The following is a 26,032-nucleotide window of genomic DNA, read 5'->3' on the forward strand; positions in this document are numbered from 1 at the left end:
ATAGTTTCCTACAGTTGAGATATGACCTTAGCTGTCAGTTGTCTGTCAGAAAGACTCAGGATTAATAAGTAAATTTAGCAGAATCTCTAAGTAATTTCAATTACTTTCAATATGTATAAAATATTGTAAGTATATATATATGTTATAAATATATAAAAATATATAATATAATAAGCCAGGTGATGGTGGCTAACGCCTGTAATCCTAGCTACTCAGGAGGCTGAGATCTGAAGATCACAGTACAAAGCCAGCCCTAGCAGGAAAGTCTGTAAGACTCTTTTTTTCTTTTTTTTTTTCTTTTTTTGGTGGGTTGTGGGGCTTGAACTCTGGGCTTGGGCACTGTCCCTGCGCTATTCACCTCAAGGCGAGCACTCTACCACTTGAGCCACAGCTCAGTTTTCTAGTGGGTTTTATTGGAGATAAGAGTCTCACAGACTTTTCCTGGGCTGGCTTTGAACCATGATCCCAGATCTCTGCCTCATCAGTAGCTAGGATTACAGGTGCGAGCCACCGCCGCCCGGCTTGTGAGACTATCTCCAGTAAACCACCAGAAAACTGGAAGTGGCTCTGTGGTTTAAGTAGTAGAGCGCTTGCCTTGAGCTGAAGAGTTGACAGACAGTGCCCCGGCCCAGAGTTCAAACTCCACAACCAACAACAACAACAAAATATATATATCTCTCTCTCTATATATAAATAACATAATAAAAACTATATTTAATAGTATATATTTATAATACATTATTAGCATAAGTATATAAAATTAAATATATAAAACATTGTATATTTACAATATAGTACATATATTAATATATAATATTGTAAATACATAGTATATTGTAAATATATTTTAGGAATATATTAATATTTAAATATGCTAAATAAATACATAAATATATAATTTAACATTACTTTATAAATAAATTATATATTTACAATAAATATTAAATATTTTCTATGTCATATATTGTAAATGTATAATGTCAATGTATGAAAATGAAATGCCTTTTTTGTATATGAAAAAAAAGTGTGCGGGGCTGGGAAGGTGGCTCAGTGGTAAAGCGCTTGCCTTGCATGCCTGAGGCCCTGGGTTCGATTCCTCAGCACCACATAAGCAAAAAGAAAAAAGCCAGAAGTGGCGCTGTGGCTCAAGTGGTAGAGTGCTAGCCTTGAGCTGAAGAGCTGAGGGACAGCGCCCAGGCCCAGAGTTCAGGCCCACGACTGGACCCAAAAAAAAAAAAAAGAAAAAAAAGTGTGATTTATTAAACAGTATCAAAGATAGTATTATCACAAATTGACTACCAGGAATAAATTGAAAAAACTATGTAGAAGACTGAAGTTATAATAAATCATTAAAGGAAAATAAAAATTAAAAACTAAGATTGAAGACTGCTGTGTTTATTGGTGGGAGGTCTCAACATTGTGAAGGTGCCAGTTATTCCATTTATTTATGTGTGTATTAGAATCTAAATAACTTACTGCGGTACATACTTCTGACATATTTTTCATATGTTAGTTTGATAAAGCTTTTACTGCAGAAAACATTCAAAGTAAAATATGCTTTTCAAATTGCAGGAAACTTACAAAGTTTTCATAGAAGGACGTGACCTTTCTTAGAAACTATTAATGTTTGAGGGGAAAATGATGATTTTCAGCGGTGACCTACTTTGTTCATGAATGCTTCTGTTTTTTGCCTTTGTTTGTTTAACTAGACCAGTTGAGATAGTAGATTGAGAAATCCTTAATATGAACCATTTTAATGTTTATATTGAACAATTTAACTTTTCTCTTCCTTAGCTAAATGACGTAGGTCAAGAAAACAAGAAAATGGAGATTCAGGCTAAGAGGGTTCAAGCACGTTTAGATAACTTACAGGTAAGTTGTCAGCTTTTTTCTCAAATTGGTTTTTAAAATACTTGGTTTTCTGTGTGTTTACTTTTCATAAATTGTTCTCTAATTCATGGGTATGTACTGTTGCAGAGGAAGTATGAGTTTATGACAATACAGAGGCTGAAAGGAAATTTCCATTCTACTCATGAAGTAAAAAGTTTAAAACAAGAAAAAGTACCAGTTTCAAAAACTTTTAAGGTATGACGTGACTGAAAATTTCTCCAATGGAAAATAGGAAATTTTCTCTTACTCTTTTATCTTTTTTTTAAAATTTAGGAAAGATTCTTTTTTTTGCTACAAAAGGATTCACCATAATAATAACCATGAAATTATGCTTTTTTGTTCAAAAGAAAAGCAATATTGAGCTATGTTTCAGGTACTGTAACAGTGACAAGCCAAAGGAACTTAAGGTTAAAGGTTTGAGCCCTTTTTTGCTTGCTAGACAGGCACTGTACAGCTTTAGCCACACCTCTAGCCCTTTTTTCTTTAGTTACTTTTCCAATAGGGACAGTTTTTTTCCCAGGCTAGCCTTGGTTTACAACCCTCCCACGTAGGCCTCTTTCATAGCTAGGCTTATACTGCTCACTGTTAGCTTTTTATCACTGAGACCCAACCAAATCAACTTAAAGGAGGGAAGGTTTATTTTATCTTACGTTTCAGAGGTTTCATCCAATGGTCAGTTGACTCCATGTTTCTGGACCTGCAGTAAGGGCAGTACATAATGGTAGAAGAATATGTGGCAGAGTAGTGCACTTCATTTCACGGCTGCTAGGGAGCAGATTGGACGCAATGGGACAGAGGATACCCTTCAAGGGCATGCCTTCAGTCATGTACTTCTTCCTACTAAATTTCCACCACCTCCCAATAGTGCCATCAAATGATGAATCCCTGAACTCATAAACCTAATTCATTGATTAGTTGAGAACCCTCATAATGTAATCATTTTCCCAAAGCCCATTCTGTGAACTTTGAGTTTTGGGGAACATTTCATATGCAAACTGCAGCACCATCTTTAAATAACAGCTTTATTACATGGTACGTTAATCAGAATTATACAGTATGTATGCATTTGACTAAAGATTATCTTTCTGAACATCTTATCAAGTGTATTAGTATTTTATTTGGTTTATTACATAATGTGTTACAGTTTGTGTTTCTACTATTAGGTTGATGGTTTCTAGTTTTGTTTTTTTTTGGTCCGGTTGTGGGGCCTGAACTCCGGGCCTGAGCACTGTCCCTCAGCTCTTCAGCTCAAGGCCAGTGCTCTACCACTTGAGCCACAGCGCCACTTCCGGCTTTTTTCTTTTTGCTTATGTGGTGCTGAGGAATCGAACCCAGGGCAAGCGCTCTACCACTGAGCCAACTTCCCAGCCCCTCTAGTTTTGTTTTTTTTACAGGTACTCACAAGGTTTTATAGGACATGTTTTCATTATTATTTGTATTTGTGTACCAGTCCTGGAGCTTGAATTGGGGCTTAGATACTGTCTCTAACCTTTTTCTCTCAAGGCTAGCACTCTATCACTTGAGCCACAGCACAGCTCCACTTCTGGCTTTTTGGTGCTTAATTGGAGATAAGAGTCTCAAAGACTTGCCTGCCTGGGCTGGCTTTGAGCTGAGATCCTTAGATCTCAGCTTCCTGAGTAGCTAGGTTTTCAAGCATGAGCTGCTGATACCCAGTTGACTTTACATGTTTAAAGAGTAATTAAATGTAACATAGTTCCTAGTTTAAGGTAAATGTATGAAAGCTATTAAATTAGCTAAAAATGTGATTTGACAAAGGCAAACAGAGATAGGAACATATTTCCAGTTCACAAACTTTTATTTGAAGTAAGGAATCAGATTTCAATCTAAAGTACATATACATGGTCAAGGATGGCTCTGGTGTGACATGTGGAAGTTTTATTAGGAAACAGGCATCTACCAAAGTAATTTTGAAAGGAAATTCTTTTGTTGCTGTGGGATTGTTGGCAAGTGGCAATAGTCATTATGTAATGTTTGTCTGAAGGTCAGGGTGGACAGTTTCCAAGTGAAAATAATATTAAATATAAAACAGCTATTTTTGTTATGTTGGGACTGTGAAATCATTCTTGGAGCAGGTGACTTTTTAAAATTTCCCTTTCTGTCCTGGGTTTCAGTTCTATATAAGTTGGGATGATATTAATGAGTTCATTTTGCATAATAGATTTTCACAAAGGAATACTGAATTCTACAGTTAAATTTAAACATTTTTGAAGTATTCTGTTCTTTTTCTTCCTATTTGCTAAGCTCTCAGAGAAAAGGATTTCAAGCTGGGGAGAAGGGAGGATTGTATATTATGATTATGGGTACTATAAGACAAAGAAAAAGAGCAGAAGGAAATACGAAGGCCCACAGATGAATTTTGGAAATCTTTTTTTTTTTTTGGGTCTGGTCGTGGGGCCTGAACTCTGGGCCTGGGCGCTATCCCTCAGCTCTTCAGCTCAAGGCTAGTGCTCTACCACTTGAGCCACAGCGCCACTTCCGGCTTTTTTCTTTTTGCTTATGTGGTGCTGAGGAATCGAACCCAGGGCCTCGAGCATGCAAGGCAAGCGCTTTACCACTGAGCCACCTTCCCAGCCCCGAATTTTGGAAATCTTCTAACTTAGCTTTATGCTCTTGCATTAAAGGTAGTTTTATTTTTCTGTCTCATCAAAGTTAATTAACTCTTTAAAAAAATTTTTTTTATTGTAAAAATACTGAACAGAGGGGTTACAATTACATGGGCAAGATAATGAGTACATTTCTTATCAAGCATTGTAGCCTCCTCCTTTGTTTCTCCTTCCCATCCCTTCCCATCCTCCCCCTAGTTAAAGAACTCTTAAGGAATTCTTTTTTTTTTTTTCCCCCAGACAGAATCTTTTTTTGATAATCCAGGCTAACTTCTAACTTAGGATCTTTCTGTCTTTGTTTCCCAAGTGCTGGGATTATAGCTGTGTACCACCACACACAGCTCGCCATATTCATCTTTTTTATTCTATAGTCACTCGTGAATTTCAAGGTTGGTCTTTCAACTTTTAAGAGGTTGTGAACTGAAAAAAATATTTAATTTTTGACAAATAGGGACCAGTTAATGGACAAGTATATGAACTTTTAATTGTCTTCATGGACTGGATATCAGACCATCACCTTAGCAAAGTGAAACATGAAGAATCTGGTATAGATGGTGAAAAGCCATTACCCAAGTCTCAGAGAAGTGATATTCAAGAGAAATGTGTAAAGGTTTGTTCTTTCTAAATTTGAAATATTTGATTTATTAGATGCAAGATTAAGCAAAAACCTCTTTTTTTTTTTTTGGTTGGTTGTGGGGCTTGACCTCTGGGCCTGGGTGCTATCCCTGAGCTTTTCAGCTCAAGGTGTGTGCTCTACCACTTGAACCACAGCGCCACTTCCGGTTTTCTGGTAGTTAATTAAAGGTAAGTGTTTCATGGACTTTTTGCCTGGGTGGCTTTGAACCATGATCCTCTGATCTCAGCCTCCTGAGTAGGATTACAGGTGTGAGCCATCTGCCCAGGTGTCTGGCGTTTTTGTTTGATTTTTGTTGTTGTGGTAGTGGTGGTGGGGCTTGAACTCTGGGCCTGGGCACTGTCCCTGAACTCTTCAACTCAAGGTGAATGCTCTACCACTTGAGCCACAGCACCACTCCTGGTGTTTTTATAAGTGAGAAAATATTGAAAATTTTTTGTTTTGTGTTATTAGGGGTTCTTGCTGAATAACCTTAAATTCATTATGTAATGTACACTGGCTGGGATTAAAAATGTATATTACCAAAAAACAAATCAAATAACAAAAACAAAATCCTCATAATACGTATATAGAAAGTAAATACATATACAATACACTCATATTCTTTATTTTACTGAGTGGATATTTAGTTGTCTTAAACATTTCCCTGTTACTAGATATTTATAGGTTTATTCCCTATATGTAAATATGTTTACATACATATACACTTGAAAAGTTATATATAGTCCATGCTGGCTTGAACACATAATCTTATTGCATCTGCCTAAGGTCTGGGATTATAAACATGTACCACTATTCCCAGTTTAAAATGACATATTTTTGGAGCAAAGTTCATCATCTTTTAAAGTTTTTTAAAAATTAGTTTTACATATCGACATTATTAATGTATTTTTAGGTGTGGAAAGTGGAAAGTAAATATTACTTTGATTTTTAAAGTACAGCCTTTCTTGTATTATTTAAAAGATATCTTTATAGCTCTTTCAGTGAAAGTGTAGACACATTTTATGTAAATGAGATCCTGCTCTTTTGTAACCTTTTTTCTAGACTATTCCATAGTGATGAAAATACCTATGTAGTTCATTTTTAATTGATTTAGATGGTATTGGGATTTAAATTCAAGTTCTAGCATTTGCTAGGCAGGCACTCTACCTCTTAAGCCAGTTCTCCAGACTTACTCTGCATTGTATTTCAGATACGGTTTCATATTTTGGTCCAAGATCAGCCTAGGGCCTCAATTCTCCTACTTGCAGCTTCCTGAGCACTCGGACTTTTAGTCACATTCCATCACATTTAGTGTATTGATTGAGATGGGGAAGCATGTCTCACTTTTTGTCCTGGCTGGCATTGATATTCACTATCTCCACCTTCTGAGTATCTGGGAGTATAGGCATGAACACTATGTTTGGCCTTAGATTATCTTTTTTAATGGCTATATGTGTACGATAAATTTAACTTTTAAGCTTCAAAAATATTTTTGCACAGATTGATCTTGAATCTTACATGTGTTGTTTCTAGATGAATGGAAATATATATTTAAAGTTACAAATACATGTTGACAAATTGTATGACATATGGATTTAAAGAAAAGGTTTTCTGTTTGAGAACTTTAGTTTGCTTTTAGAAAATTGTGGTTGATTTCAGATATCTAAACATGCAGTGCCTGTGTTTCCCATGATTTTATCTCTAGCTTTTACCTTTGATGACAGAGCAGCTACAGTGGATGCCATTTATCAATGCCAGATTTCATGAGCCTTTTGTGAAGTTTATATATTGGTCCCTAAGGCAACTGGATGCGGGAACACAGGTAATTGACCTATCATTCCATTTATTCTCTTGATCATGATTTCACAGGAAAAAAATATACACATATATATACACACAGCTTGTGTTCTCTAAATATTTGAGAATATTCTTGCCTATACTATAAAGTATCTTGTTGCAGTTTTGACTGAAGTAAAACCTGTTTATCAATTTTATAAGAATGCCAAGTCTTCCAGTTCATGAACAAAATGTCTCTTCATTTACAACCTAAAAAAATAGTACCAGAGATTGAATTCAGGACCTTAAACTTACTAGGCTGGTTCACTTGAGTCATGCCCCTACCCCTCAGACAAGTTCTGTCATTTTTGTGTTTCTTACTTTTTTTCTTTTTTCTTTTTTTTTTTTTGTGCCAGTCCTGCGACTTGAACTCAAGGGCTGGGTACTGTGCCTGAGCTTCTTTGCTCAAGGCTAGCACTCTACCACTTGAGCCACAGTGCCACTTCTGGCCTTTTCTGTTTATGTGGTACTGAGGAATCGAATCCAGGGCTTCATTCATGCTAGGCAAGCACTCTACCACTAAGCCACATTCCCAGCCCCATGGTTCTGTCATTTTTGCCCAGGGCCAGTCTCAGTCCTTGATCCTCCTATCCATGCCTCATATATAGTAAGAATCACAGGCATACATTACTATGATTGTTGAAATTGGGTCTTAGTGACTTTTTTTTTGTTGCTGGTCATGGGGCTTGGACGCTGCCCCTCACCTCTTTAGCTCAAGGTGAGCACTTGAGCCACAACAACAATTCTGGTTTCCTGGTTGTTTATTAGAGATAAGAGTCTTACAGAGTTTCCTACCCAGGCTGTTTTTTTTTTTTTTTTTTTTTTTTTTTTGTCGGTCGTGGGGCTTGAACTCTGGGCCTGGGCGCTGTCCCTCAGCTCTTCAGCTCAAGGCGAGCACTCTACCACTTGAGCTACAGCGCCACTTCCGGTTTTCTGGTGGTTTATTGGAGATAGGAGTCTCATGGTCTCTCCTGCCCGGGCTGGCTTTGAACCGCGATCCTCAGATCTCAGCCTCCTGAGTAGCTAGGATTACAGGCGTGAGCCACCAGCGCCCGGCTCCCAGGCTGTTTTTGAACCGTGATCCTCAGAGCTCAGCCTCCTGAATAGCTAGGATTACAGGTGTGAGCCACCAGCGCCTGGCTGTCAGTGACTTTTTCCCTGAGCTAGTCTCATATTGTTATCCTTCAGATAATCTGCCTTATGAACATCCAATCTTACAGAGTGAGCTATTGTACCTAGCTCATTAACTTCCTTCAATCCTTTTTTCCTTTTAATTTGTTAGCCATTCTAGCCATTGAGCATCTTTGGATTCAACTATTTGAAGAGTTATGGCTTATGGAGGAGTTTGTTTGTTCCTGTTTCTTGTTTTTGGTTTGTAATTTGCATAGCTGTTGGAAAAGGGATCACTTCTCGTTTTAATTGTAGGATTTCTTAGTGAATATTCTTCTCATGGGGGCTCAGTACCCAGTACTACTTACTAGAGAAGAGAAAACCAATTGCCCCCCACTAACATCACTATTCTGGCTGCTCTGTATGCTGGTGAAGGAACTGGCTAGTTGAAGGTCATTTGTCAGCTTAAGGGCTGCATTCACTTTGTGATATTTCTGAGATGTATACACTGTGCTTTGATCAAATTTACCTCTTCTATTTTACTCTTATAACCTTCCTCTCTCTTCTGCCTTATTTTAAACAGTATTTAGTGGGTTTCATTATATTATCTTAATAAACATATAAAGTACTTGTATCATGTTCACTTCCTGCACCCATTTTTTCTCTTCCCCCCTCCCACTGGATTCCTTGTCATTGGTCCCCATCCCCCAACAGTTCCCCTTTTACCATCAGTTCTTGTTAGTATTATAATCATTTTATGTCTGTGTTCTACATTTGAGCAAAAATTTGATACTTGGCTTATCTCACTCAACATGACAATCTCCAGTTCTATCACTTCAAGTGACATAATTCTTAGTGTCCAAATAATACTTCACTGTGTATATTGTACCACATTTTCTCTATCCATTCATTGGTTGGTCTTGGTTATTGTGAAATAGTGCAGTGACAAGCATGAGTGGATAGATATCTCTACTGGGTTTTGTATTACATTCTAGCTATATGCTTGGGAATAGAGCAGCAGGTTCAGAAGATGTTCTATTTTTAGTTTTTTTGAGGAACCTCCATTCCTGTAGTTGACTACACTAGTTTATATTTCAAAACAATGTATGAGGGTTCTTTTCCTATGCATCCTTACCAGTGTTTATTTTCTTGATAATTTCCATTCTGACTGGGGTGAGATAGAATCTTGGTGTCATTTTGTTGTACATTTCCTTTATGGCTAAGGATGTTGAGCAAATTTGTCCCTGTATTTATTGGCCATTTGAGCAGCATGTACTAGCATAAAAGCAGACAACATAGACCAGTGAAGCAGAATAGAAGACCCAGGAATAAACACACAGCTACAGCAATCTGATTTTTTGACAGAGGAGCCATAAATATATGTTGGCAAAAGGTGCTGTAAAAACAGAAAGCTGAAGTTCTCTCATCGTGTACAAAAATAGGTCTTAGGCCTGAAACTTTATTGCTAGTTTCTTTCTCGCGCTCTCTTCCTTCCCTATCCCCTCTTGCCACACACACTATAAACTTCAGATTTCTTAAAAGTAATTGTACTCTCAGTGTGGGTCTTTTTGGATTTATCCCATTTGGGATTTGCTCATCTTCAGCCTCTATGTATGCATTTTGCCAAATTTAGGGAGGTGGTGTTCTTTTTTTTTTTTTTTTTTCAAGAAATTTTAGTCCTACCTGCATTTCTTCCACTTGAAGACATCTAACATAGTTGGATTTTTATTTATTTATTTTGGTTATTTTTTGTTTCCTCCCTGAAGCTTTTATTTTTCCCAGTTATTTTTGGTTATTCAGATTGGCTATATTCTGTTGTTTTATTCTCCCACTAAGTGATTCTTTTTTTTTCTACCTCCTCCATTATGCTACAGAAGTTTTCCACTTAGTTTTTTCTTTTCTTTATGCTATTTCTAGTTTAAAATTTCTCTTTGATTCTTCTATATTTGTTAGTACTTTTCTGTTTCTTTGATGGGCTTTACTAAGTGTATATAGGAACTCATTTTATCATGGCTGCTTTAAATGCTTTGTCAGCTCATTTTAAAATCCTCCTGGCATTGACAGGTATTACCTTGTTTCATTCAGTCTCATCTCTTTCTCATTCTTGGCTGGGTGTGTGCTTTTAGACTGAGTACTGGGGATTTGGGATCTAGATCGTTTTCAGTGTCCAAAGGTAAAATCTTGGTGACAATTTTCTCCCTGTTGAGTTAGCAAGAAATTTTAAAAATTAATCATACAATAAAAAATAACCAAAAAATAAAAACTGATTTACTTTACCGTTAACAGCCTAAAACAATCTTAAAATATTTTATTGTGATTTTAATTCAAGGTTTAAAAACTTGTATGTTACTATTCCTTAATGATATTAAAATCATATTGGTAGTGTATTTTAATTAGGTTCCATTGTTAGTACCAGTCATCACGCAGCTATTGGCCTTTGTCCTTAAAATCACCTGAGTATATCTTTCTAATATAAATTCAAAAGATAAAACCTGTTATCTTCACTGAAGAACCAGTATTGAACTGGAATTAGTTGTTCATAAACTTCCCATGCAAATGTGGGAAATCCATTATAACTGAAACATTCAAAACTTGGATCATAAAAATAGAAACTTTTAGTGACTTAAGCATTCCCATATACAGCAGTTTCATTAGGTTCTTCAACAGATTTGTAGACTTTCACTAAATACTATGTCATTTTAGAAATCATTTAATGCCATTGTCTTTATTTTGCCCATTTTCTTATTTCAGTTTATTCTCCAAGAAAACTCTCCATGTTTGTAACCCAGTAGTTTATTCTTTTGAAATTGTTAATAAGAAGAAGACATGATCTGGATGATCACTTGTAAGCATGTATAGTTAGATGCAATTGAGAAGCTGATTGTGAGTGTGGTAGAACAATGGTGAACTCAACATAAAGCTTAACCCTGTTTCTTTGATATTTCTCTGTGCTAGAAAGATAGCATGAACTTAAGTTCTTACTAAGATTGTATTTTTTTTGGTGGGGGGGCGATCGTGGGGCTTGAACTCTTGGCTTGGGCGCTGTCTAAGATTGTATTTTTAACAGCATTCAACTATGACATCAACATTGAGGAGATTGGGTGAGGACATATTTAAAGGAGTGACAATTAAAGGAATTCACGATACTTCTTTAGAGCACTCTGTGGAGAACAAACCAAAGACAGCTGCTTTCTTTAAAAGTTCCAGTTTGCAATTGAGATTTTTATCAACCTTAATTGTTCTCAAAACAGTCACTCAAGGTAAGCTTTCAAGGGTGTTTATAGTATAACTTTGTTATACAGCTTGGGGAAAATACTGTATAATAAAGCAAGTAAAAAAACGTTTTAAGCAAGTAAAAAAACTTGGTTTATTTACTGAATTGGAGAAAATAAAGTCCTTAGTTTGAAAAGGTAAGAATAGAAGAATCTTAGCTAAAAAAGTTAGCAAGATTGCATCTTAAAAAACAAGCTGAGGGCTGGGAAGGTGGCTCAGTGGTAGAGCGCTTGCCTTGCATGCTCAAGGCCCTGGGTTCGATTCCTCAGCACCACATAAGCAAAAAGAAAAAAGCCGGAAGTGGCGCTGTGGCTCAAGTGGTAGAGCACTAGCCTTGAGCTGAAGAGCTGAGGGACAGTGCCCAGGCCCAGAGTTCAGGCCCCATGACCGGACCCAAAAAAAAAAAAAACAAGCTGAGGATAGTAATTTATGCCCATTATCTCAACTACTTGGGAAGCTGAGGTAGGAGGATCAAGGTTTGAGGCTGGCCAGGACAAAAACACTAGCAGATCCTATTTCTAAATAAGAAGGGGACATGGCTCAAGTGAAGTAGAAGGCCTTGAGTTAATCACTGTGCTATACTGAATCTCTGAAATGAAGTGTGTAATAGAGCCTTATAGCCATTATACTCATAAAAGTAAAATGATATAATGTACCACTGTGAGGTACATTATGATTTTCATTATACTGTCAGTTATCATTTTAAGGTTCATTATGCTCACAGGTGCCACTGAATGCACTATAACTTTTAAATGGGATTCATTGTGAGAAAATCATTTAAAAAGTTAAAAATTTAAAATGTTAATGTGCTGCTTGTAATAGTATTAAGGGAAAATAACTGACAAACCACAACTCGAATGGTAAAGGAAATGAATATTAACTGAGCTCTTGTACTGTTGCTAATATTGTTTTAGTCCCTGTTCTTGTTTGGTTGTGAATTATTCACTGTGGTTAATCTTTGTCTGATGGTACTGTGAGTTGATCGCAGGGCCTTGCAAGCAAGCATTCTACCATTTGAGCCTCCTTTTTTTTTTTGCTTTTAGTGATTTTTAGATAGATTCTTTTGCTTTTGTCCAGACTGACCTCTGAATGTAGTTCTTCTACCTTCATCTTCCTAGTAGCTGTGACCACAGCCATGAACCATTGTACTAGTCTTGTTTTAGAGATTAAATCTTATTAATTTTTTGCTTAGATTGGCCTCAGATTATAATTCTTCTGTCTCTGCATCCCAAGTAGCGGGGATTACAGGTATGTACTACTGTACCCAGCCCTAGCCAGTGCCATTTTTACAGAAGAGCAAACTAAGGGTCTGGCAAATATAAACTCAGATCTTTCTTAACCCCAAATATTAGACCCTTAAGAGTATCATCATGAGGATGGTATGATGTTTTTTTTTCATTAATAGTGGCCATTTTTTCTGGGCTGGGCTCCCTTGCTCTTCACTGGCCTCTCTACTGGACCAGGCAGGAGAAGAATGCCTAGTAGAACAGTGGGAGATACAAGTGCTAGATGTCTGACTGCAAGGAGTCCTTGCAACTGCACTTTTGGTCTAGGTTAGCCCAGAGTCCAAAGAAAGGTAGTGGAGCTTACCTTTTGATGAGAGTTGCTGCAGAGAGTTTCTAATCACCTTTAAAATCTACCATATAGACACCTTTAAAATTACCATATAAACAAGCACAAAAAATAAAATCATACTAATTGACAGTATAACTGTTTTTGTAAAGAATTAAAATAATTTAACATTTAAGTGTCAATATTTTATATATATATGTATGTATATATATAAAATATTGACACTTAAATGTATGTATATACATACATATATACATACATATATACATACATATATACATACATATATACATATATATACATATATATACATATATATATATATGCCAGTCTAGCTACTGAAGAAGCTGAGATTTGTAATCCTAGATACTGAAGAGGCTGAGATATGAGGATTGTGGTTCAAAGCTGCCAGGGCAGGAAAGTCTGAGACTCTTATCTCCAATTAACCACCACAGAAACTGGAAGTAGAGCTTGGCCAAGTGTTAGAGGGACTAGCCTTGCCAAAGAGCTGAGGGATAGTACTGAGGCTCTGAGTTCAAGCCCCAGACCAACACACACACACAAACACACACACACACACACACACACACAAATTAGCATATATATGGAACTAAATGTTTTGGTATTGATATCTAAAATTTTAAAAATAATTCTTTACTGTTAGGCATGGTGGCCATGTCTATAAGCTCAGCTGTTTAGGAGGTGGAATCAGGAGAGGGAAAAAATTAGAGATCCCATCTCAACAAAAAAGCTGGGTGTGGATACACATACCTGTCTTCCCAGTTACTTGTAAAAAGTAAGATTATGGTGTAGACTGGATGAGGAAAAAAAGTCAAGATCTGGACTAAAAATTAACAAAGCAAAAAGAGCTGGAATACCACCCATGTAATCAACTACCCATTATAAACTATAAAATGACAACTTTTGTATGTGTGTGTATGTGTGTGTGTGTGTGTATGTGTGTGCATACTTGTGCATGTGTGTGAGCACACCTGTTCTAGACTTGAAGTCAGGGCCTAGATGCTGTCTTTGAGCTTTTTTTTTTTTGTCCTGGGGCTTGAATTCAGGCCTGGGCACGCTCCCTGGCTGCTTTTTTTGCCCAAGGCTAGCACAGCTTTTTCTGTTTATGTGGTGCTTAGGAATTGAACAGGGCTTCATGCATGCTAGGCAAGCATTCTACTGCTAAGCCACATTCCCATCCAAGCTCTTTTGCTCAAGACTAGCACTCTACCACTTGAGCTACAGCTCCATTTTAAGCTTTTTGGTCATTAATTGGAAGTAAGGAATTGCACAGACCTTCCTGCCCAGGCTGGCTTTGAACCATGATCCTCAGATCTCAGCCTTCTGAGTAGCCTGGATTATAGGTATGAGCCATGAGCACTGGCTTTTTAAAAACTGACACTTTAAGCTTTCAATCCTAAATGGGTCCAAAAAAAAAAAAAGGTTGGACACCAGTGACACATGCCTATAACCTAATTATTCAAGTGTCTGAGACTTGAGAATTGAGATGTGAATCTTGCCTGGTAGACAAATAAATCCCCGAGTCTCTTCGGTTAACCAGCAAAAAGCTGAAAGCAAAGGTGTAGCTCAGTACAAGACATTAGGTCAAAAAACAAACTTTACAACTTTAGCAAGGGGGGGTGGATGGGAAGGGGAAACAAAGGAGGAGGCAACAATGCATGATAAGAAATGCACTCAAAGCCGGTTGCCGGTGGCTCATGCCTGTAATCCTAGCTACTCAGGAGGCTGAGATCTGAGGATCACAGTTCAAAGTCAGCCCAGGCAGGAAAGTCCGGGAGACTCTTATCTCCAATAAAACCACTAGAAAACTGAAGTGGCGCTGTGGCTCAAGCAGTAGAGCACTCGCCTTGAGCTGAAGAGCTGAGGGACAGTGCCCAGGCACAGAGTTCAAGCCCCACAACTGACAAGAAAAAAAAAAGAAATGTACTCCTTGCCTTGCCCATGTGATTGTAACCCCTCTGTATGGCATTTTTACTATTAAAAAAAAAAAAAAAAAGGTGTAGCTCAAATGTTAGAGTGCTAGCCTTGAGCAAAAAAGCCAAGCAAGAGTTTGAGAACCTGAGTTGAAGCCTGAGTACCAGCTCAAAAACACTTAGTATTCAACTGACTTAAACTTATCAGATGATGTATTAATAAGTGAAGTAATTTTTTTTTTTTTGTCAGTTGTGAGGCTTGAAATCTGGGCCTGGGCTCTGTCCCTCAGCTCTTCAGCTCGAGGTGAGCGCTCTACCACTTGAGCTACAGTGCCACTTCCAGTTTTCTGGTGGTTTATTGGAGATAGGAATCTCATGGTCTTACCTGCCTGGGCTGGCTTTGAACCGTGATCCTCAAATCTCAGCCTCCTGAGTAGCTAGGCTTGTAGGCGTGAGCCACAAGCGCCCTGGCTAAGTGAAGTAATTTTGTATGAAATACAGAAGGTGGCACCATGATAAAGTTTATTCTTGTAAAGAATCGAATTCAAGGTCCATTTATATACTTTTACCAGCATCACACACACAAAAAAATCTTAATAAGGCAAGTCTGAGTAGAATCTTAACAATTTTGCTTAACTTAATATACATTAGTTTACAATGTTTATTATTTTTATTTATTTTTGTGCTGGTCCTGGGGCTTGAACTCAGGGTCTGGGTGCTATCCCTGAGCTTTTTTACTCAAGGTTAGTGCTTTACCACTTGAACTGCAGCTCTATTTCTGTTTTTGGTGTTTTTTTTTTTTTTTTTTTGGCGCGGGGGGGGGGGGGCGAGGAGGTTGGTGATAAGAGTCTTACAAACTTTTCTGCCTGGGCTGGCTTCAAACCTTGATCCTCAGGTCTCAGCCTCCTGAATAGCTATGATTATAGGCATGAGCCTTCTATGCCTGGCTTACAGTGTTTATTATGTACTACAAGATCAAGTGGTGTTTCTTGAACTAAATTCTACCAAAAATAAAAATAGAATACACTGTAAATGAATCCAGAGGCCACAGATACTCCTCAAAATTCATATATACATATATATATATACACACACACACATATACATATACATATATATACATATACACACACATGTGTGTGTGTGTGTGTGTGTGTGTGTGTGTGTGTGTGTGTGTGTGTGTTTTGGTCGGTCATGGGGCTTGAACTCTGGGTCTGGGCACTGTCCTTCAGCTCTTCAGCTCAAGGCTAGAGCTCTACCACTTGAGCCTCAGTGCCACTTCTGGCTTTTTCTGAGGAATCGAACCCAGGGCCTCATGCATGCAAGCCAAGCACTTTACCACTGAGCCACCTTTCCAGTCCTCATATATGTCTTAATAACACATAAGTTATTCTCAACTTCAGGTTCCTAATAATTAGGATTTGGTTTGTTTAATATTTTCTTTGATGGTTCTTTCTATACTTTTAGTAAATTTGAAGGCACTCTTAAGCAGAAATGTTAGTAGAAAAAGTAACTTGGTAGTTTATAAACAGTAACAGTTTCTTGTTCCTTTGAATAGTATTTTATAGGAAGAGTTTTAGGAAACAATTATTATACCCTTGCAAGACTAGAGGTGTAGCTCAAGTCCTAGAGCACTAGCCATGAGTGAGCACCAGCCAAGAGTAAGCAAGCCAAGCTCAGATTGGCTGAAATTTTTTTTAGAGAAATGTTAGAGATTTCTTTTGGCTTGGTTTTTTTGTAGACCCAGGGCCTCAAGATCTCACATTCACCAAGTATAAGGTCTTGAGTTCATGATTCAGTATTGGCATGCACACACAACCCCTCCCCCACCCCCCAGTGTAATATATACATATCTAATACTTTATTTGCATTAATCCTAGTAAAACTAATACAAATCATCCATGGGTCATCTTTAGAGTTTCTGTGACTTGGATTCAGGAGACACCATTATAATGTTGGCCTTGGTAAAACTTGTTGCCATTCTTTTTTTTTTTTTTGGTCCTGGGGCTTGAACTCAGGGCCTGGTTGCTGTCCCTGAGCTGCTTTTGCTCAAGGCTAGCGCTCTACCACTTGAGCCACAGCCCTGTTGCCATTCTTAATGACAGATATATCACAAAAAGTAGCACACGAGCATTTCTAGTCTTCCGATGTTGTCTTAGAATGGACTGTTTGCTCTTTAGTAGGAGACAAAAAACCTTATTTAAAGCTCGTTTTAGCAAATTTGTGTAGTTATATTTTTAAATAGATAATAGCAAAGATAGAAGTAAACACTAATGCTGTTTAAATGTCTGAAAGCATGTATGTAGAATATAAACATTGCTGTTGTATTTTAGTATAAATCATCAGTTTTTCTTTGACATGAAAAAGAGACTTTATTATTGTAGTGCTAAAATACAAAGACTCTAAATGAAATTTACCGTACTATAACATAATGCTTTTCCTTTCCACTTCCCCATTTGAATTCCTAACCAATTAGGAGGAATTTCATCTAAATTTGCCTATAATCTCTCCATCATTTAACTTGTGTGTATCTTTTGATTTTGTTACAGTGATGATGTTTATTACTTTCTGTTTCTGAGTACTGATGTGCCTGCTGATAAACTTTTGATTTTATGTTGTTTTTCAGCTGATTATCTGGCTCAGGCATTTGATTCTCTATGTTTGGACTTGAAGACAGATGAAGGAAAATCCTTGTTTTTAGAGTATCAAGCTGTTCCAGTAATATTAGGCCATCTGAAAATATCCAGTAAGGGACTTTTATCCAACGTCATTGATAGTCTGCTCCAGATGACAGTAGAATCTAGTAAGTTTTTGTTTTTTATATGTAAAGAAGTTAAAGGGGAATGGTTTTTCTATCTTCTGGTATATACATGTTATTTCATATTAGACACTATTGTATTTTATACTTTAACTGATTCCAATGTTTTTGGCATTTCAGTCACTAATATCACCAAGAGTTCCAACACTCATCATCAAGAGTTCAAACGCTCACCTTTTGTTAGATTTTCACAGACTTAACAGCTTCCATTACTCATTCATTGTGCTGTGGGTACACCGCAAGCATTACATATTTGAACCTCTTTTTCTATTTGCTTGTGTTCTGTCATTCTAGCTGATTCTGTTGTATATTCTCTTTGCTCAGCTGAAGTAAGAGCATCAAATGTATCTCTACTTAAAATGAGAATAATGACAGAGACATGTTCCTGTTGTTGTCTCTTCAGCTTCTGTTTCATTCAAGGGGTAGGGCATAGGCCAGAGAAAAGGGACACTTTGGCTGGGCATTTGAATAATCTGTTTCACTCATTTGTGATTTTCTGAAGTCTATGGGATTCCTTTTGGGTTTTTATATTGGTAAGATAAGTTCTTTTAGCTTGTTAATAGTTTCTAGTTTAACACAGAGCAGTACAGGGATGCAAAATACAATTTACTTCCATGGCTCTTTAAACCTTAGATAATCTATTGACTTTTAAAAAGCAGCCATTGCTGGGCACCTGTGGCTCATGCCTGTAATCCTACCTACTCAGGAGGCTGAGATCTGAGGATCGCTGTTCAAAGCCAGCCCTGGCAGGAAAGTCCGTGACACTCTTATCACCAATAAACCACTAGAAAACCAGAAGTAGTGCTTGCCTTGAGCTGAAGAGTACAGGGACAATGACCAGGCCCAGAGTTCAAGCCCAACGACCGACATAAAAATAAATAAAAAGCAGTCATTTATTTGTTTCCTCTTTATTCTCTCTTCTCTCTACAACTGTTCTAAAATAAACTCCCACCTCCTCACCGCTCCCCCACCAGGGGATATAAACTTAGAATGGAAAGCTATTGTTCTGAAATCTGTGGGCTTGATACTGCTTTAGCAGCTTTCCAGTGTTTGGGTACAAAGCCTGGATGTGTTTCTGACTAGCTAGGCTTGATGTACAGTTTCTCATTTTTAATTCACAACTTCTCTATGAAGGAGGCCTGATAGGAAAAATGCAAACTAGAAAAGTGAGATACCTTCAGGGATCCCACAGCTATACATTAGCATCACTCTACTGTAGTACCATAATTAGGTTTTTCAAATTTGCTTTTTCCCTATTCCAAAGTTTTCGGATATTTCCTCAGTATATTTAGTCATTTGTACTGAACTTCAAGGTAGGGATCTGGCTATCTGGATGAGTAATTCCAGAGTTTGATTTTTCAGTTTACTAACATATGAAATAAAACAAAAGTTTAAATTTTACTTGCTTATAAGTGATGACTAGATTTCCAACTTGTTTTTTATGAATTTTTTATTTTCATGAGAAAAACATTCTACCAAATAGAAGTTGTCTTTATTAGAAACAAATATTTTTGAATATTCTTATAATCAAAGAAAAGCTAAGTTTAATTTGATGGAATAACCAACAAAGATAAATTGTGGCACCACATTTCATATTTAGAGAAATCAGCAGGCATTTTAGTCCTTCGTATATGTTTACTGTTGATCAGCTTACTCTCACTTGTTCACTTCTAACACTTGTTCAAATTGATTTTTAATACTGATTTCTTTTTTTTTCTTTTTTTTTTTTTTTTTGGGTCCAGTCGTGGGCCTGAACTCTGGGCCTGGGCACTGTCCCTCAGCTCTTCAGCTCAAGGCAGCGCTCTACCACTTGAGCCTCAGCGCCACTTCCAGTTTTTTTTTTTTTTTTTTTCTGCTTATGTGGTGTAGAGGAATTGAACCCAGGACCTCATGCATGCAAGGCAAGCGCTCTACCACTGAGCCACCTTCCCAGCCCTTTAATACTGTTTCTATGAAATCCTTATTATTTTGTGACAAACTTTCTAAATATCAGAAATAGGTAAATTTTTGATGTTGGGTTGAAGCATATTGATTTGGTTGATTTATTTCCCACTTTAAATGTAAATCCGGTGACTGGCATTGTCATTTGGTTGAAGGAATAGATCAAAATGTAATAAATACTTCTTTTATTGTTCTTCTTTCCATTTGTTTATTTTCTAGGTTTGATATTAGAAACTCATTTCACTATGTATAAAATTTTCACATGCCAAAGATCATAGGAAAAGTAGGAAAAGAAATCTCAATAGAATTGGTAGATAGCTTTTGTAACTGGCAGGCACTGGGCTGTACATGGAGTAAGAATCATGTAACCACTGCACTCTATTTGGCATGACAAGAAGCATGTCTGCAAGGAGAAGTCTCATGGATCCTACTCAGGCTGGCTTCAAACAGCTTCGAACTGTGATTCTCAGATCTCAACCTCCTGAGTAGCTAGTATTACAAGCATGAGCCGCTGATGCCTGGCTGTTGTGCAGTGTTTTTTTAGTCAGTGTAAATAGAATGAGTGAAGGCAGAACAATAGAATGAGAAAGGGAAAGAGCTGAGAGTTTTTTTGTTGTTGTTGTTTGGTTGTTTTTTCTAGTATTATTTACTAAAATTTTTTTTTTTTTTTGGGTCATGGGGCTTGAATTCTGGGCCTGGGTGCAGTCCCTGAGCTCTTCATTAGTGCTCTGCCACTTGAGCCACAGCACCATTTCCAGTTTTCTGATGGTTGATTGGAGATAAGAGTTTCATGGACTTTCCTGCCTGGACTGGCTTTGAACCACAATCCTCAATTCTCAGCCTCCTGAGGCTAGGATTACAGGTGTTCGACACTGGGGCTTGGCCAAAATTTCTTACTGACAGTTGTCGGAAATGAGTTTATAGTTATGAGCTATATTGGGAAATTTTAATTTTCCTTTCAAACATGGGCTTTCTGAAGAATTTTGCTAATAGAAGTCTGTCATTGGGGGGGCTGGGAAGGTGGCTCAGTGGTAAAGTGCTTGCCTTGCATGCATGAGGCCCTGGGTTCGATTCCTCAGCACCACATAAGCAGAAAAAGCTGGAAGTGGTGCTGTGGCTCAAGTGGTAGAGCACTAGCCTTGAGCTGAAGAGCTGAGGTTCAGGCACCATGACTGGCAGAAAAAAAAAGTCTGTCATAGGGGAAAAATAATCTCTGAGATACTAAACAAAAGCCATTGGATTTTATATTTTGTGTGTGTTAGTCTTAGGACTTGACCTCAAGGCATGGGTACTGTCCTTGAGCTTTTGTGCTCAGGGTTAGTGCTCTGCCACTTGAGCCACAGCTCCACTGCCAACATTTTTTTTTGCTGTAATTGAAGATAAGATTCTCACAGACTTTGCTGCTTGTGCTAACTTCAAACTGTGAGCCTCAGATCTTAGCCTCTTGAGTGGCTAGGATTACAGGTGTGAACCACTGGCACACAATAATGTTTTAATTTTTGAAATGATAATTTTGTCTCAAAATTTAAATATGATGGAATAAAAATCCAAGGAAGTAGGGCTGGGAAGGTAGCAAGCATGAGGCCCTGGGTTCGATTCCTCAGCACCACACAAACAGTAAGTGTAAGTGGCGCTGTAGCTCCAGTGGTAGAGCGCTAGCCTTGAGCTGAAGAGCTGAGGGACAGCGCCCAGGCCCTGAGTTCAGGCTCCATGACCGGCAAAAAAAAAAAAAATCCAAGGAAGTACTTATACATCACATCATTTTGGGTTTGTTTTTAATTTCCTTTTTAGTTATTCCCTAACAGTAAACATTGGTATTTGTTTTGCAGGATCCTTGCAGTCTTTCCTGGAAGCCTGTAGCAACGCTTTATTTTTTCGTACTTGTTCTGTGCTGCTTCGAACCCCTAAGCTTGATCTTCAAATCCTAGAAAAGCTCAGTATTATTCTACAGAAGCTGTCCAAAATCAAGTAAGAATTTCTCCATGGCTCATGCCTATAATCCTAGCTACTTGGGAGGTGGAGATCAGGAGGCTTACAGTTGCAAAACCCCATTTTAACCAATAAAATGCTGGGAGTCATGGGGCATGTCTGTCATCTCAGCTGTGTAGGAAGCATAAATACATAAATAGGATTCTAGTCTAGGTGCACTGAAGCATAAATGGAAGACCCTATTTGAAAAATACCTGATAGAAAAGGTTGGAGTTGTGGCTCAAGTGTTAGAGCACTTATCTAGCAACTGTGAGTCTCTTGAGTTCAAACCTTAGTCCTAGCAAAAGAAAGAAAAGAAGAAAATCAAGATTCATGAATATTACTACTTATCAAAGAGTATATATTTAATAGACTATGATTATAATATTAATCTTAGAACATCTAATTGTTTCAGCTAAAACAAACTCTATAGTATATAAATCTAAGAACACTTTTATCTTTTTATTTTGTGTTTGTGTGTGTACATGCACATGCACACATGCACCAATTTGCATGTCCTGCGTGGAAGCCAGGACTTCTCATATTAGGTAGGTACTCTATCACTGAGCTCCACCTCCAGGCCTGTTAGCAAACAAATCAGAACAAATCATGCTATACTGACACTCTGTAAGTGAAAATAAAAAAAAAAAAATATGTAAATATAAAATATAAATATAAAATAAAATAGATAATAAAACTTTATTTTGTAATTCCTTATTAAATAGTAAAGTGAGTTTGAGGAAGCTGGCAAAGAGATTTTAGATGATTTTACAGTGGGGTTTATCTTAGGAAACTATTGTGGATTTCCTACTGCTGCTGATTGGGTTTTACTGTGAGAATCAAAGGCTTTCTTTTTTCATTTTCTTTTTCCCCCAATTTAAATATTGGTATGGCTAGTTTTTAAATTATGAATTAATGGGCTGGGAAGGTGGCTCAGTGGTAGAGCACTTGCCTTGCATGCCTCAGGCCCTGGGTTCGATTCCTCAGCACCACATAAGCAAAAGAAAAAAAGCCGGAAGTGGTGCTGTGGCTCAAGTGGTAGAGTGCTAGCCTTGAGCTGAAGAGCTGAGGGACAGCGTCCAGGCCCAGAGTTCAGGCCCCACGACCAGACCCAAATAAATAAATAAATAAATTAAATTAAAAATAAAAAATTATGAATTAAATACATAGATTTTGAGCTATTTTTCCCCTGAAGTTTAGCATAGTCTTTTCCTTTGCAAATCCATCTGTTCTATCCTCTCTTTCTCTCTTTTTATCCTCCTCCATTCCTCTCCCACCCCTCTTCTTCTCCTCCTCCATTTTTTTTGTTGTTGTTGTTGTTGCTGGTCCTCGGGCTTGAACTTTGGGTCTGGGTGCTGTCCCCAACCTCCTATGCTGAAGGCCAGCACTCTATCACTTGAGCTACAGCACTGCTTCCAGATTTTTCTGTGATTAATTGGAGATAAGGGTCTCATGGGCTTTCCTGCCCAGGTTGACTTGGCTCCTGAGTAGCTAAGATTACAGTTGAGCCACCAGTATCTGGCTTCCTTCTCCCTCTTTTTTTTTTTTTTTAATGTTTTTAATTGGGAAAATAGTGTACAGAGGGGTTACAGTTAGATGAGAAAGGTAATGAGTGCATTTCCTCTCGAGCACAAAGGAGGAGGTAACAGTGCTGCTCCTCCCTCTCTTAATGGTGATGCTGTCTCACTATGCAGTTAGGCGAGGCCGACTCAATCCTGAAATCCTCCGGCTTCCACCGTCCAAGTATTGGAACTAAAGGTATATGGCACTAGCCCCAGCACGGCAGTCTTTGTATTTGTGACAGTATTGTGACTTGAACTCAGAGCCCCGGTGCTCTCCTTTAGTTTTTTCACTTAAGGCTTGCACTATACTACTTGAACCACACCTCCATCTCCAGGTTTTACTAGTCAATTGGAGATAAGAATCTCATATACTTTGCTGCCCAGGTTAGCTTTGAACTGTGATTCTCAGATCTCAGCCTCCTGAATAGCTAGGATTACAGGAATGAGACAACAGTACCTGGCTGTTATAAATTCTTATTTTGTATGTGCGCCTTTGCTAGTACTAGGGATGAATTTACAGCTCCATGCTTTTGTGTACCTATGGTATTCTTCCACTTGAGCCATGCCTCCAACCTGAATTTTTTTGCTACTTAATTTGAGATAGTGTCTCATGACTTTTTTGTCAAGGCTAGCTTCAGATTGAGATCATCTGGTCTCAACACTTGAGCTAAGATTATAGACAGTCATATACCCAGTCAATTTATTAATTGCCAAGTTGTGACGTGTGTGTGTGTGTATGTGTGTGTGCATGCGCGCAGTCCTGGGACTTGAACTCAGGGCCTGGGCACTGTCCTTGAGCTTTTTTTCTCTGCTCAAGCCTGGTGCTCTACTACTTGAGCCACAGCTCCACTTTTGGCTTTTGTTGGAGGTAAGAGTCTCATTGTCTTTCCTGCCCTGTTTGGCTTCCATCCATGTTCTTCAGATCTCAGCCTCCTGAGTAACTAGAGTTATAGGCATGAGCTTCTGCACTTGGCTATAAACACATTCTTTTTTTTCTTTTTTTCTTTTTTTTTTTGTCAGTTGTGGGGCTTGAACTCAGGGCCTAGGCACTGGCCTGAGCTCTTTTGTCCAAGGCTAGCACTCTACCACTTTGAGCCACAGGTTTACTTCCAGTTTTCTCGTGGTTAATTGGAGATAAAGAGTCTCATGGACTTTCCTTCCCAGGTTGGATGTGATCCTCACATCTCAGCCTCCTGAGTAGCTAGGATTACAGGCATGAGCCACTGGCACCTGGCTTGTAACATATTAACTCACCAAATTGTTAGTTTTAGTCTGGTATCAATTAACCTTATAAATTTTATTCTCTCCCTTTACTTGGAATCTGTACAATGATTTTCTGGTTTGTTAATGTCTCAATGCAGCCCAATATAGTTAACCTGTGGTGCTGTGGAGGTCCAGTAATGTTATTTAGATTTAGTTCTTTTTTACCTCTCAATTCATAGAATTTTAAAAAGTAGTCCCCAACTAGGAACATTGAGGGTATGGATGGGATTAGGAGGGATGGGGGAGAATAATGGAAGGGATGATATCCTTCAATGCTTAATGGAAACCCTTTTGTACAAGTACTTAAAGATAATAAAAATATAATAAGAATAAAAGTAGTCTCTACATAGAAGCTTATCCTTAGGCCAAAAATGCATTCTCCATGAAGTGTTTTGTTGCATAAGCACACAAAGATAAATCCTGTTTTAAAGGGGTAGTAGATATGATCATTTGATAATTTCTCTGAAGAGATGAGACATATTTCTTGTCTAGACAAGGAAATAAAAAATATGTTACTAGAAAATGAGAGTCTTACTGAGTGAAAATGAAATTACCGACTTGCTGTTAAAAAGGAGTAGTTGAAAAGTATTCTGGAGCTAATCTCAAAGGTAAACCAGAATGGTACCATCTTTAAAGCTAGTTTACTTATGAGAACAAGTATTTAACTTTCTGGCTGACTGCTGGGAGACTTGGGGAGGAGATTTCTCATTTTTTAATTGTGTATACGGTATAGTTTTCAGGACTGTGAAACCCTTTTAAGCCTTTTTGGCCTAAGACCTGTACCCTAAAACTTATCTTTGTTTTTCTTAGCATTTTAATTCAGTACTCAGCCATTTCCCCAGTATTTGAAAAAATAAATGCCATTTCTCCACATTTATATATAAATTATCTCTAGAGGTAATTTCCTCAGTGTGTATAGTTCAGTAATATGGTTTATTCTTTTTCAGGAGCAATAAGAAGCTCTTTGAGCTTTTTACAATTCATCTGATGCTGCAAGAACTACAAAGGACCACTCATCCAGAGCACGCCTTCCTCTGTATTAACTTGAACTCAACTCTGTTCAATTTGGGCTTAACAAAGTGCAATTCCTTTGTCTCCAATACAAGCGAATAGATTGGTTTGTTGCCCCATTAGATGGGTGTATATATGTATATAAAACAGGTGTTATTTGTAGAAGTGTAAAAAGTCACCACAGTAACAGATTCTCCCAAGTAGAATAGAATCATCTATCATGAAAGATAACTGGCATTTTTTTCATCTTTGTAAATGGAATCTATAAGCTATGAAAGTTTTATGTACAAGATGACAGATGACATTTTCAGAATTTATGACATTGGGGTTGGGATACTTTTTATAAAAGTACTCTAGGAAAGCTTTATTAAAATTATGTGACAATTTGAAATAAATTGGTTGCTTATGTGGGAAGAGTTAACCATGTTGTCATTCTGGGTTTTTTGTTTTGTTTTATTTTTGGATCCTCCTGGGACTTGAATTGGGGACTTTCCTTCTTGCTAAGCAAGCATCTACCACTTTAGCCACATTCCCAACCCTATTTGCTTTAGCTGTTTTTGTTTTGTTTTGTAAGTAGACCTCAGTCATCCTGTTTAGGTCTCTTGTGTAGCTGA

General features: G+C 37.7%; 1 protein-coding gene across 8 annotated transcripts in view; it reads left to right on the forward strand.

Annotated features, from left to right (window-relative positions):
- Window positions 1-25,826, forward strand: part of Ccdc138 (coiled-coil domain containing 138) — a 43,697-nt gene extending 17,871 nt beyond the window's left edge. For 7 of the 8 annotated variants that reach the window (XM_069988651.1, XM_069988654.1, XM_069988652.1 and 4 more), the window contains 8 exons: window positions 1,795-1,872; window positions 1,978-2,085; window positions 4,966-5,124; window positions 6,836-6,952; window positions 11,144-11,336; window positions 17,482-17,658; window positions 21,444-21,582; window positions 25,355-25,826. In XM_069988651.1, coding sequence (XP_069844752.1) covers window positions 1,795-1,872; window positions 1,978-2,085; window positions 4,966-5,124; window positions 6,836-6,952; window positions 11,144-11,336; window positions 17,482-17,658; window positions 21,444-21,582; window positions 25,355-25,520 — 1,137 coding nt within the window. In that variant the 3' untranslated portion in view covers window positions 25,521-25,826. The remainder of the gene's footprint in view (window positions 1-1,794; window positions 1,873-1,977; window positions 2,086-4,965; window positions 5,125-6,835; window positions 6,953-11,143; window positions 11,337-17,481; window positions 17,659-21,443; window positions 21,583-25,354) is intronic. The other variant, XM_069988653.1, reaches the window with a different exon arrangement.
- Window positions 25,827-26,032: the final 206 nt, after the last annotated feature.

The sequence above is a fragment of the Dipodomys merriami genome, unplaced genomic scaffold (assembly GCF_024711535.1).
Source record: "Dipodomys merriami isolate MVZ:Mamm:240054 unplaced genomic scaffold, mDipMer1.0.p SCAF_36, whole genome shotgun sequence".
Lineage (NCBI taxonomy): Eukaryota > Metazoa > Chordata > Mammalia > Rodentia > Heteromyidae > Dipodomys > Dipodomys merriami.